General features: G+C 43.2%; 2 protein-coding genes across 6 annotated transcripts in view; one reads left to right on the top strand and one right to left on the bottom strand.

Moving 5' to 3' along the window:
- The window catches only part of CCT2 (chaperonin containing TCP1 subunit 2), a 95,875-nt gene extending 86,865 nt beyond the window's left edge, over nt 1-9,010 (top strand). For both annotated transcript variants that reach the window (XM_029597207.1, XM_029597208.1), the window contains exons 15-16: nt 6,870-7,011; nt 8,743-9,010. In XM_029597207.1, coding sequence (XP_029453067.1) covers nt 6,870-7,011; nt 8,743-8,773 — 173 coding nt within the window. In that variant the 3' untranslated portion in view covers nt 8,774-9,010. The remainder of the gene's footprint in view (nt 1-6,869; nt 7,012-8,742) is intronic.
- Nucleotides 1-12,577, bottom strand: part of LRRC10 (leucine rich repeat containing 10) — a 45,623-nt gene that overhangs the window by 21,003 nt on the left and 12,043 nt on the right. For 2 of the 4 annotated variants that reach the window (XM_029597209.1, XM_029597211.1), the window contains one exon: nt 8,316-8,480. The exons of 1 other annotated variant lie outside the window; for it this stretch is intronic. The gene's annotated coding sequence lies outside the window, so the exon portion shown is untranslated. Of the gene's footprint in view, nt 1-1,866; nt 3,178-8,315; nt 8,481-12,577 lie in introns of those variants that run through there. One more of the 4 variants, XM_029597210.1, reaches the window with a different exon arrangement.

Raw genomic sequence — 12,577 nt, 5'->3', positions numbered from 1 at the left:
TCTACTTCACCTAGGGAACAGACAGGAACAATGGGTTATGTGCTCCCCTGCTAGCAGATGGAAATGGAGTCATGTTTCAAAGCTGACGTCACCTTAGATATATCCCTGCAGTGACCTCAGCCATTCAGTATCTCTGTCTCCTAGCAGATGTGGATGTGTTTTCCCTACACCAGCATTGGTGGTTTAGCAGGATTGCAGTACTCGTTGAAAGAAGGAAAATTTACCTTTAAATTGGAGAAAGATTGAGCCCCGCTCTCCTGCGGCGATACCTAAAGGTCCCTCCTCCAGTTGAGAATTCCTGAGGTGATTTCCAAGATGCCTCAGAGGTTTGCCTTGGTCCAGTAGCCGGCTTTCCAACGTGGACTTGTTACTGAAGCAGCTGAAAGACGGTGGGTGCAGAAAGCCGAGCGCGGTGGTGACGGCCTAAGCCCTCTCCCCGCGCAGCTGGAGACAGTCTCTGTACTCAGCCGGTAAGCACTGAGCCCAGGTAAGTAGAAGGACTCCACTGATTCAGAGACGTGAAAGGGCTTCGGTAAGTCTTTCCTCCGGTCTCTTGCTTGGTGCGCCATACTGACGACGTTCCAGATCCTGTTGGGTCAAGGGAAGGGGGTTTCCGAATGGATTGAGTGCCCCCCCCCCCCGATGGGCTAGGCCCAGCTTCAGGTTCGGTGGGCACTCCATGTGGCAGGCCACAGTGGTGCCATCTTGCGCGCGGTTTTATGCAGCGCCATTTTCTCCTATAGACCGTTAGTGCATCCCAGCCCTGCTGTGCACATAACTGCGCGCATACGCTCGCCACAACCAGACGCATGCGTTTACGCTTAAGGGAGATTATTCTTGCGCGCATCAGGCCAGCTTTATGCGCGCTTGAGTCCAAGTGCTAGCCAGCTGAGCAAACAAATTGTTAATTATGGCTCCGGCAGCAAAGAAGCACAAGTGACACTTGGTGCTGCCTGCCATATTAGGGCTACACAGTCTGACCTAGAATCCTTCCTGTGAGGAGGCCCAGGGAAGGTTAGACTCCAAGAACTTCTCCAAGCCTGGTCCCTCCCATTCAGAAGATGGGTCAGCCACAACCTTATCCGGTAGCACCCCGGATCTGAGTAATCCCGGGGCTGCGTCTGCCTCTGGAGAGGGCAGTTCAGCGACACCTACCCCAGTTCTTCCTGGGCTAGGTATGGACCTGGCGGCCTTTTCTTGGGTGGAATTCTTTCAAGGCCTTCAGGCCTTTGTTCAGGCACAGTCAGCTGCTGCCCTTTCCGGACCAAGCCCCAGCCAAGAAGGCCTTGTCCCCCAGCCCTATCAGTATGCCTTTGGACATGCCTTGTCTCACCAAGGGTATCCCTGGCAGGGATCCATACACCATGGACGACGACGGGGATGCAGACTAGTTTGGAAGATGGGCTCTGATCTAGTCCATAAGAACATAAGAAATTGCCATGCTGGGTCAGACCAAGGGTTCATCAAGCCTAGCATACTGTTTCCAAAGAGGCCAAACTTGGCCACAAGAACCTGGCAATTACCCAAACACAAGAAGATCCCATGCTACTGATGCAATTAATAGCAGTGGCTATTCCCTAAGTAAACTTGATTAATAGCAGTTAATGGACTTCTCCTCCAAGAACTTATCCAAACCTTTTTTGAACCCAGCTACACTAACTGCACTAACCACATCCTCTGGCAACAAATTCCAGAGCATAATTGTGAGTTGAGTGAAAAACTCAACTCACATTCTGTTATTGTTCTTTGTAAGGGCTATGCCCACAAGTTATTAGTTGTATGTAAACCGATACGATGTGCGAACTGTTATCGGTATATAAGAAACCCCAAATAAAGTTAATTTTATTTTAATTATTTATTTAAATCTTTTTCTATACCGTCAAGGTGGGTACCGTCACAACTGTTTACAGTAAGGCACAAAAAGTAATGCTCTTAAAATCTATCAGTATACACAGGTGCCATAAGGTTCGGTAACATAGTTTTTAATCAATGTTAGTTGTTAAATGAGTGTGAACACTATCATGTCCAGGTCAATTCTATAGCAGTTTTGAGTCTAGGACTCATTCTATAAATGTAACTTATCCTTTAGTGATGAATTCTATTAAAAACATACACCCTTAGTGATTCCTGTTTAATGTTACAGAGATGCCCTTTAAAGGATCACTGTATTCAGGATCGAGCTGGAAAAGCTGTCCAGTAAATGGGATGAATCTCCAGTTCCCCGATAACCAGAAAGTAAGACCCTATGAGGGGTCATTCCAGGGGTTCCAGCATTTTTGCCCCTACAGAAATTCGACATTTCAGAGGTCTCGACCCCTTGGGGAGGTCTCAGTCTTTATGTATCCAATAGCCCAAGAGAGGGACAGGTTCAGGTTAGCTTGTCCCGAACCCCCAATGAAAATTTACCAACCCACCTTCGGGACAAGGAGATAGGGGGTCATCTGTCTCTTTTTACCAATGGTGGGTCAAGATCACTTCAGACAAATGGGTACTGGAAGTCAAAGACGGATATGTGCTGGAATTCCACAGCATTCCTTGGGACGTATTCATGATATCTCCTTGCCACTCCCAGCTCAAGAAGTAGGCAGTGGAGATTACATTGCTAAGGCTCCTCAGAATGAGGGCTGTGATCCCAGTATCTAAACCCCAGGAAAATTCGGGACATTATTCCATTTATTTTGTCATACCCAAGAAGGAAGGTTCCTTTTGTCCCATCCTGGACCTCAAGAGTAACTGTCACCTGCGAGTGACTCATTTTCGCTTGGAGACCTTAGGCTTCGTGATAATGGCTGTACAATCAGGAGAGTTCCTAACCTTCCTGAACCTATCCAAGGCCTACCTACATATCCCAATCTGACAAGAACTCTGTTTCCTATGTTTTGCGATACTGGGTCGACGACATCTGTTTCGGGCGCTGCCCTTTAGCCTAGCCACCGCCCCCAGAATTTTTTCCAAGATTATGGTGGTCGTGGTGGCAGCGCCATACTTGGACGATTGGCTGATCTGGGACAAGTCCCCGTGGAAGAGAGCTTCCTGGTGACCAGCAAGGTGATATTCTTGTTACAGGATCTCGGTTGGGTAGTAACCAGGGTATATAGGTGGTGCCTTTTCAGTTTCTCTCTGACTCCATCTCCTGGACAGGAGGCATAACCCAGCAGTCTGGACTGATCCTGGTTCCTACAGGGAAACAGTTTCACGTTCTTCAGGGATAGATACACTTCATTACTTTATATTTTTCATAACTTTTAAAGTAGGACCCAAGACGCTATTTAGGACAAATTCTTCACGGCTTTGAATGTGGTATTTTTTGAGACCTATGAATAAATAAGGTAACCGAAAAACAAATGCCTTGGTGGTCCCATTTCTTGTAAACATGGTACATAGGTTAGAGATTCCTTTATCACTATTATTTATTTATTTATTTATTGTATTTGCTTTTATATATTTATTTTATTTAACAGTTTTATAACCGAAGTTCTGGTAACAGTTATTAATCACTTCGGTTTACAACAGTTACAATGACAGTATATAGAATAATGTCTTAAGTGAACAAGGTGAATTGAAACTTGGAAAATATAATATCTTACAATGAACAAGGAGAATACAATTTCAATACAAAACACTTTGAGGAACAGTGAGTATAATCGCTGGGACTGACTTTGCGGGGCCTAAAGCAGACAATCATGATGTTCACCAAACTGAGATTCAGCAAATGCCATCAAGTCTGTTTACAATTAACAATTTAATTAATTATATGAAGGTCTCTAGATATGTCCTTCCTGATTTTTAGAAGAATGAAAGGATGGATCGGTAAAAATGGACTTTTATTGGAACTTGCCCGACTCTGGCCGAGTTTCGCTCTGCCGAGCTGCCTCAGGGGCTGTGGCACATAAATATAAACAATTAAAAATGCACACAAACATAAATATTTGTATAAACATATGACTTATGATATAAAACATATTCAAAAAAATATATTAAAAGAATATATTAAATAGTAAAAACACTTAAACATGGAGACAGTGCTTGTTTTGTGTGCATAAGATGATGATGTTACATAAAAAGTTACGTATTTGAGAGTACAGATACTGTGGCTGAAACATCAATTAAAAAGCGGAGTGGAAACAAGTCTTACAAAGGACATGGTCTATAATGATTGTTGCACAATGCACTTCATCAAACAGCATATGGCTGATACATGCAAAATTTGTAACAAACAATAAAATATATTATTGAGGAGGTCAATGTGTATAATTAATAAGAAAAATAAAAAAAAAAATATAAAAAATATGTAAAGATGGCAAACTAAATCTTGTACCTTGTTGAGCTAATGTATAAAAGTGCTAAAATGGGGCAGCATGCAGATAATATCCAAGCGCAAGAAACTATGTCATATTAAGTATGCGCTTAAGCAGACAAAAATATATATAAGAATGAAATCGCTAGCTATTGAAACTAAAAAGAACACAATCACTAATATTTTACCTTTGTTGAACTTGCACCGGTCACATACTGCTCTGACAAACACTGCAAGAACCAGTTAGTACCTGTATTGGACCTTTATTTTTCCCGCTTCTCACTCGAAATCACGCGAGAATAGACACATGGTTCTTGCAGTGTTTGTCAGAACAGTATGTGACCGGTGCAAGTTCAACAAAGGTAAAATATTAGTGATTGTGTTCTTTTTAGTTTCAATAGCTAGCGATTTCATTCTTATATATATTTTTGTCTGCTTAAGCGCATACTTAATATGACATAGTTTCTTGCGCTTGGATATTATCTGCATGCTGCCCCATTTTAGCACTTTTATACATTAGATTTAACAGTTAGTGATTCCATCATTTTTGTTCGGTATTCATTGTGACACAGCTTCCGATGGATGCATATTCGCGGACAGCCACAATATGCTGTTTGACTTATGCACTTTTATATATTAGGAATTTAACTATTGTCCAGCGCATCATTTTCATTATTACATTGCTTTGGCACACGTCTCCCCGCATATCATTCGTTTTGAATTTTCTACATACTGTTGATAAGAAGTATTGTTAGCATTGTATCGAAGTGGATTTTAGCTATTTATGTTCTAGGGAGCACTATTGTATCGAAGCTGTTTTTATTCATTTGTTCATTTTGTAGCGAAATTTATTATTGTATTGCTTTTAACTTCATCTTTGATTTGTTCCTGGTATCTACCGGATCAAGATTTAACACACTGTAAAAATTAAAAATTTAAAAATTATTGCTTGCATTTACATGCAGTAAGGTTCACTATTCATTCATTTTTTTACCGTTAACTCCTTATCGATTTGTGATCAGTTGAAAGACATATAACAGCTTAATAATAATGATACAAGATGTCAGTATCAATTTCAGAATGAAGTCATTCAGATTTGTAGTCTGACGAATGCATGTGTTCATTTTTCATTTTTTATTTATACCTATTCTTGATAACTAAGGTAATTAAGAATTTTTGTTCCATAAGAATTGCTTCAATACTGTTCACACAAGTGATTGATGAATTACAAGTGACAAGCCCGGATTCGGTGTGTTCACTCATATTCCTTCATCCTAGGAAATCAGCACAAGTATATAGAGCCAAGTTTCTGGCTCAACAAGGTACAAGATTTAGTTTGCCATCTTTACATATTTTTTATATTTTTTTTTTTTATTTTTCTTATTAATTATACACATTGACCTCCTCAATAATATATTTTATTGTTTGTTACAAATTTTGCATGTATCAGCCATATGCTGTTTGATGAAGTGCATTGTGCAACAATCATTATAGACCATGTCCTTTGTAAGACTTGTTTCCACTCCGCTTTTTAATTGATGTTTCAGCCACAGTATCTGTACTCTCAAATACGTAACTTTTTATGTAACATCATCATCTTATGCACACAAAACAAGCACTGTCTCCATGTTTAAGTGTTTTTACTATTTAATATATTCTTTTAATATATTTTTTTGAATATGTTTTATATCATAAGTCATATGTTTATACAAATATTTATGTTTGTGTGCATTTTTAATTGTTTATATTTATGTGCCACAGCCCCTGAGGCAGCTCGGCAGAGCGAAACTCGGCCAGAGTCGGGCAAGTTCCAATAAAAGTCCATTTTTACCGATCCATCCTTTCATTCTTCTGTTGTTCGTCACATTGGATCGGTTACCGGTTTGCTTCCTTGGACCTTCCTGATTTTTATCCACTTGGTTTTTTGGTGGTGAATTGAATTGAAAAGGGGATATGACAGGTTTATAAAATTATGAGTGGGGAAGAACAGGAAAGAGTAATTTAACCTTTCAAATAGTATTAGGACAGGGGAGGTTCTACATGAAATTAACAGGTAACAGATTTAAAACAAATTGGAATGTTTTTTACTCCTTGCACAATTAAATTGAGGATTTTATTGCCAGACATGTTGAACTAGCATAGCTGGGTTTAAAAGGTGTTTGGAAAGTCCATAAAGAACAGTTAGCCATGTAGACTTGGGGAAGCCACTGCTTATCCCTGGGAGTGGGCAACAAGAAACAGATCTACTCTTTGAGATCTACTGGGTGCTTCCTAGTAATCTGGATTGGCCTTGTCAGACAGGATGCTGGGCTTAATGGACCTTTTGGTCTGACCCAGTATGACACATCTTACATTCTTAAGTAATGTCTGCATCACTTTCCAAGAATGCCTCAGATATGTGGCCTTTGAAGGCTGTTCAGCTCTCATATAATAAAGCAGCTGTCAGCTAATCCTTTCTAAATGTCTTTATAGCCGTAGAAATAGTTTGCTTTGTCCAACTGCATATTAAGTTAGTTTATACACTTCAGGTTTTTTTTGTTTTAATGTATGTGAGTCTGAATCCTCTCTTTAGATATGAAGAATGGCACAATTGGCGACATGGCCGGCTTGGGAATAACCGAGAGCTTCCAAGTAAAGAGGCAAGTTCTCTTGAGTGCCGCTGAAGCAGCAGAAGTGATCCTGCGTGTGGATGACATCATTAAAGCAGCACCAAGGTATGCGCTAGTTAGTTTGACTTTAATGCAGTACAGCCCCTTTGCAGGAGGCTGATGGATGACCTGTGAGGAAAGGGAGATGCGCAGTCTGCATCCTTTAGGGCAGAGCTTTCCAAACTGTGTGTCGGGACATGTTAGTGTGTCGCCTGCAGTGTGCAGGTGTGTTGCGCAAGCCCGGTCAACTCTGATGCGAGTTTGGGCTTTTTTTTTTCTAGAGATTCACTTTTTTTTTTCAGTTTATGGGTTGCTTATTATTGGGTGATTTTTGCTGTCAATCGCGTTTTTTGGGGGGGCTTGGTGGGTGGAACGAGCCCAGCCATCCTTGCATTGGCTGCTGCTGCTGATGAGGCCTGGCCATGAGGAGTACTGACTGCAAGCAGCAGTGTCTGGTGATCATGGAAGGGAGTGAAGCACTTAACTGGCAACAATCAAAAAGACGAGGTACATGAGTGTGGGGGCCAGACATGTGCTGGGGAGAGAGAGATGAGTGAGATGAGGGGGGCAAACGTGCTGGGGGGACAGACATGTGCTTGAGGGGGAGAGATATGAGTGTGTGGGGGCCAGACATGTGCTGGGGGGAGGAGAGAGATGAGTGTGTGGGGGACAGACAATTTGTTTTATTATTGTTTCTCATAAATTATAACAATAACATGAATCTTGGAATATATATTTTTAATATAAATTTAAGGTTTTCATGAGATAGGTTGTGTCGTGAAACATTTTATTTATGTATGTATTTAAGGAAACATACATAAATTGTCGAAATATGTTTCGTTCGTTTAACCTTTAACCTCTGGTTTACTAGTAGACTGAATTACCGTGTCGTGAAATTATGTTTGTCTAAAAAGTGTGTCACCAACATGAAAAGTTTGGAAAGCTCTGCTTTAGGGAAAGGGTAGGTTCCTCCAAGTCTGGGTGTTGTGTACGGTCAGGTGCTTACACGACCAGGTTTTTATAATCCCCAAACCTGACTCAAAACCAGAATGTCAATTACGTTTGATATCAGGTTTTTATCAGGGGATTTTTTTGTTTAATATAAACTTATTGTCGCTCATTTGTTAGATATTCTATGCATTCAAAATACAATGTAGTTTAGTGATGGATACCACCTTAAATGTCCAGTCTATCGTCCTGTGTGGGGAGTGTAGAAGTAGCCTCTGAGAACCAGGGAAACCAGGGTTCAACTCTTGCTTCTCCCACAGAGGCTTCTTGTGACATTGGGCAAGTCACTTCTCAGATACAACTTAGATTATTTCCCTGCCTAACAGGACATACAAATACTCTGTACCTGAATTGTAACTCACCTTGAGCACAGTTTTGAAGAAGGCAAGAAGTTAAATCTAAAATCCAAAAAGTGTCGGTGATATCTTCAGAATACAGATTTAATTTCCACTTCCTTATCAGGTCCGAGCTAGACAGTCTTGCTGGTAAGTGCAGTCCTGGTTTCACTCCCGAGGGGAGTGCTGCATCTTCCAGATAGTAGGATAAAAGCAAAAGAAAAAATTTTGCAGGCTTATTTTTACATGGTTTAAGGTTAAAAATACATCCTCAGAATTCTCTTAATTCAAGCTCCAGTCATGAGGGGCTGGTGTACAAAGCATAAATTAATGCTTTCATTTGGATACAACAAAAGATAACATAAATCAGTATACTTTTCTCTCCAAAGGATACACCACTTACTGTTTGCTTGTATAATAAAGATTTGACGCATGTATTTGATTTTTGTTTCAGGAAACGTGTCCCAGATCAGCACCCCTGTTAAACCAAGCTTGACCCAAGAGGACACAAGGACCAGATCTGACATTTAGTACTTCAAAGATATTAAGGGGGAAGCGGAAGCCCAACATGAAAGCAGTCTTTTAATTGGGGACTTGCCAATTTCTTTCTTAGATTTAACTTATTTGATGCTGTAGGAAAAAAATTGTTCCATTTCAAGACGTTTCATACATCTGTATTTCCTTACAGTGCACTGAAATAAATCTTCACCTATGGATATGTATGTATGAGTCTGTTTCTTCTCTACAGCACCACCAATTTGCTGTCTACAATGAAAAACAAATATTTATTGTCCATGCCAGACCAGTCCAGACGAGTGGGTTATTTTCCTCTATCAGCAGATGGAGAAAGAAATAAAAGCTGAAAGCTGGTTGTGCTCCCTCTCTAGGGAACTGCTACTGTCTCCATGTCTTTTGTATTTCTCTCTCTGTAGCAGATGGTGCATATTTGTGGATTAGTGCTGCAGCTACTAGTAGGCCACTCCTGGAAATGTTTTAGATCCAGGTTCCCAGTAGAGCATAGATAAAATCTTGAGGGTGATGGTTCTTGTGGGACTGATCCTTCCTTCCCTGTTGGGGTGTGAATTCCCACAACAATGGATCAAGCACCTAGTTGTCCCCAGTGACTTTCTCTTGGTAGATCTGACAGCACCCTTCCCCCCCCTATTCTGGGAAAGCAATGGGAAGGCAGTAATATTTGTTTAAAAAGAAGAAAAAGTGGCTCGCAGCACAGCCTTTTTTCCCTGTCTCCTATGATGCTGTGCCAGATTTGTACTATGTCAGGAAATCTGAGATGATCATTCTCCTCTCCCTCCCTCTGCTTGCTTCCTGTAAAGCTATAAAAAAAAAAAATTGCACAGCATTACAGGTAAGTCACAGTGGCTCAGCATGTTAGTGGGTGCATTCTGCCTGGTTTATGGGTGGGTGCAGTCCACTGAAGGCATCAGCATTCTGCCTAAAGCAAAACTGGTTGGGTTCCCCAAATCAAGCCCTGGCCCTTAGGGTGGAAGGCAGCACTGTAGTGCACATGGAACAGGGCCTAGTCTGTGCTCTTGGTTTTCTAGGGACCATCAGTGATTTTACCACTGCTTTGCACCAAAAATAAACATCTTAGGATTTTTACATCCCTCTTCCGGTAGTCAAGGATGTTTCGTGATGGCTACATATTTTCCCTAGGGCGTGGCACAACTTGCCCAACTCCAGTTCTCTACTAATATTTCAACAGGCAGCCTTACAGGCGTGTTGGAGCTCTTCTGTCCTGCACACTCTACTAGCTGACCGATGAGGACAGCCTGCAGAAACAGTTCCCTGTATGTACCTGGATCAGTCCAAACTGCTGGGTTTTGCCTCCCCTCCAGCGGGTGGAGACAGAAAAACTTAGAGCTCCCTCTCTTAACCTGGTGTGCCACATGCTGCTCCTCTATTTCTCTGTCTCCAGCGGATGGAGGTGGTGCAAAACTGTGGTTCTGACCCAAGCTTTTCTTTTAAAAAAACAAACCTCTCTTTAACTGGACTGCCTGCCTAAAGTTTGTGTAAAAAAAAAAAAAAAAAGACAGAGCAAAGAGAGTCAGAACGGGTGGCAGCTGTTACTAGCAGTGGGAAGGCTGCTTCTCTGGAGCCTCAGCCTGGGGTGATTGTCCTGTCAGCGGTGAGTGTTGCTGGGCACCTTTCCCTGTTCTTCCCGGGCCAGTCCATGTTTGGCCACATGGCCCGCATGCAGCAGCATGCCCCGCTCGAGCCGTTGCTCATGCTGCAGGGAGTGTTTTTTGGGCCAAGATTTGGCCGATTGCTGGGATCCTTGTCTCCCCAGAGGGGAGACTTCCCCGAGCACATCCACACTGGTTATGTCGTTGCAGTATAGCTCTGTCAGAGCTGTTGCTGCCTCTGATGTGCAGGCTGATCTGTTCCCTCTCAGCGCGGGAATGGCAGCCATTTTGGACACTGCACGGCAGAGACTAGCATTAAGGGAAGGGGATTTTTCTCCAGCACTCTCTCCTGCTGATTTTTGCCCAGGGGAGCTGCGGGGGAGGCGCTCTGATGGGGGCCTCAGTAACCTGGGAGGGTCTCTAGGGGGCCAGTCTGTTTTTTTCCCCAGAGTTCATTCTTTTAATGCACTAGGCCTTCTTGGCAAGTGGTGCTCAGAAGAGGGGTTCCTGAGGTCCCACCTGGGAAGGTGGCCAGGAAGGAGGATCCGCCGGTGGCAACATGAATCCGGACTACTCTTACCCCTGTGGAGCGAGGAGTTTCCCGGGATCTAGAGACTGAGTCCAATCAGAAGGTTCGGGGATCCGCCTCCAATAGCCCGGACTTGAGCCTGGCATTCTCCCCTCAGTTGAAGGTGATGACTCTAAAGTCTGCCTATTTCGTCATGAGCTGGCCTCCTTAATCCCACATGTCCTGCAGGAGTTGGGTATTGCGGCAGCACCTTGGACCCAAGTCCGGACAAGATGGATCCAGTCTTGGTAGGGATGTGAGGCCCCGCTCAAACCATTCCTCTCCACACCATGTTGCAGCAAATGATGGTTTGGGAGTGGGATACTCCAGAGACTGGGCTCAAGGTTGGCAGAGCCATGGACAAGCTCTACCCTGTTCCGGAAGACATTTTAGGTTCCGAAAGTGAACACATCCTTTTCGGCGGTCACGAAGCAGACTACTATCCTGGTGGCCAGAACAGCAGCGTTGAAAGATCTCCAGGATCGCAAGCTGTAGGTCCCCTTGAGGATTTTCTCTGCCCTGGGTATTCGTTCTGCAGTAGCTACATGCTCAGGACGGGCCTCAGCTTGGGTGCAGCAGTTGCTCAGCGTCGAGGATGATGGTGTCAGCAGTTTCTGCTAGGAGGCTCTTGTGGCTCCATAACTGGGCTACAGATGTATCTCAAAGGCCTAGCTCGGTGCCCTTCCTTTTAAAGGCAAGCTGCTCTTTGGAGAGGACTTGGAGCAGCTAATTAAGCAGCTGGGGTAATAAGGTGCATAAACTTCCGGAAGATGGACCGAAAGGATAGAAGGCTTTTCCCCTGGCTCGCTCTCATTTTTGGGGCCAAAGGTGTTTTCAGCAGAGCTCAGGGCGTGGGCCAAAGACAAGTCTCAGGGAGGTTCCAGTCTTGGTTGCAGGCCTACTGCAGGCGTCTATCAGCTCGAGACGGTTCCAGGCAGGGGCCCAGTGGGGCCAAAGCTGCCCAATGAGTTCTGGCCGTCCACTCCTCTGATCCTGTTATAAGGAGTCTGCTGACTCTCCTTTACGAGGAGTGGATCAAGATAATGTCGGACCAGTGGGTTCTCAATGTGATAGAACAAGGCTATGTATTAGAATTTGTCCGCCCGCTATACAACCTGTTTCTGGCGTCCTCTTGTGGGTCTCCGGAAAGAGTTCATTGTTCGTCAGACCCTGGAGTGCCTCCAAAGTCTGGGGGCCATTGTTCTGGTTCCCCCATCAGAACGCGGAGCGGGACATTACTCCATTTATTTCGTAGTCTTGAAGGAAGAGACGGTTGAGGGGGGGATATGATAGAGGTGTTTAAAATCATGAGAGGTCTAGAACGGGTAGATGTGAATTGGTTATTTAGTCTTTCAGATAAGACTAGGGGGCACTCCATGAAGTTAGCATGTGGCACATTTAAAACTAATCGGAGAAAGTTCTTCTTCACTCAACGCACAATTAAACTCTGGAATTTGTTGCCAGAGGACGTGGTTAGTTCAGTTAGTATAGCTGTTTAAAAAAGGATTGAATAAGTTCTTGGAGAAGTCCATTACCTGCTATTAATTAAGTTGACTTAGAAAATAGCCACTGCTATT

The sequence above is a fragment of the Rhinatrema bivittatum genome, chromosome 4 (genome assembly GCF_901001135.1).
Source record: "Rhinatrema bivittatum chromosome 4, aRhiBiv1.1, whole genome shotgun sequence".
Lineage (NCBI taxonomy): Eukaryota > Metazoa > Chordata > Amphibia > Gymnophiona > Rhinatrematidae > Rhinatrema > Rhinatrema bivittatum.
Note: the sequence above shows the minus strand (reverse complement) of the source record. Positions and strands in the feature narration are given on the sequence as shown.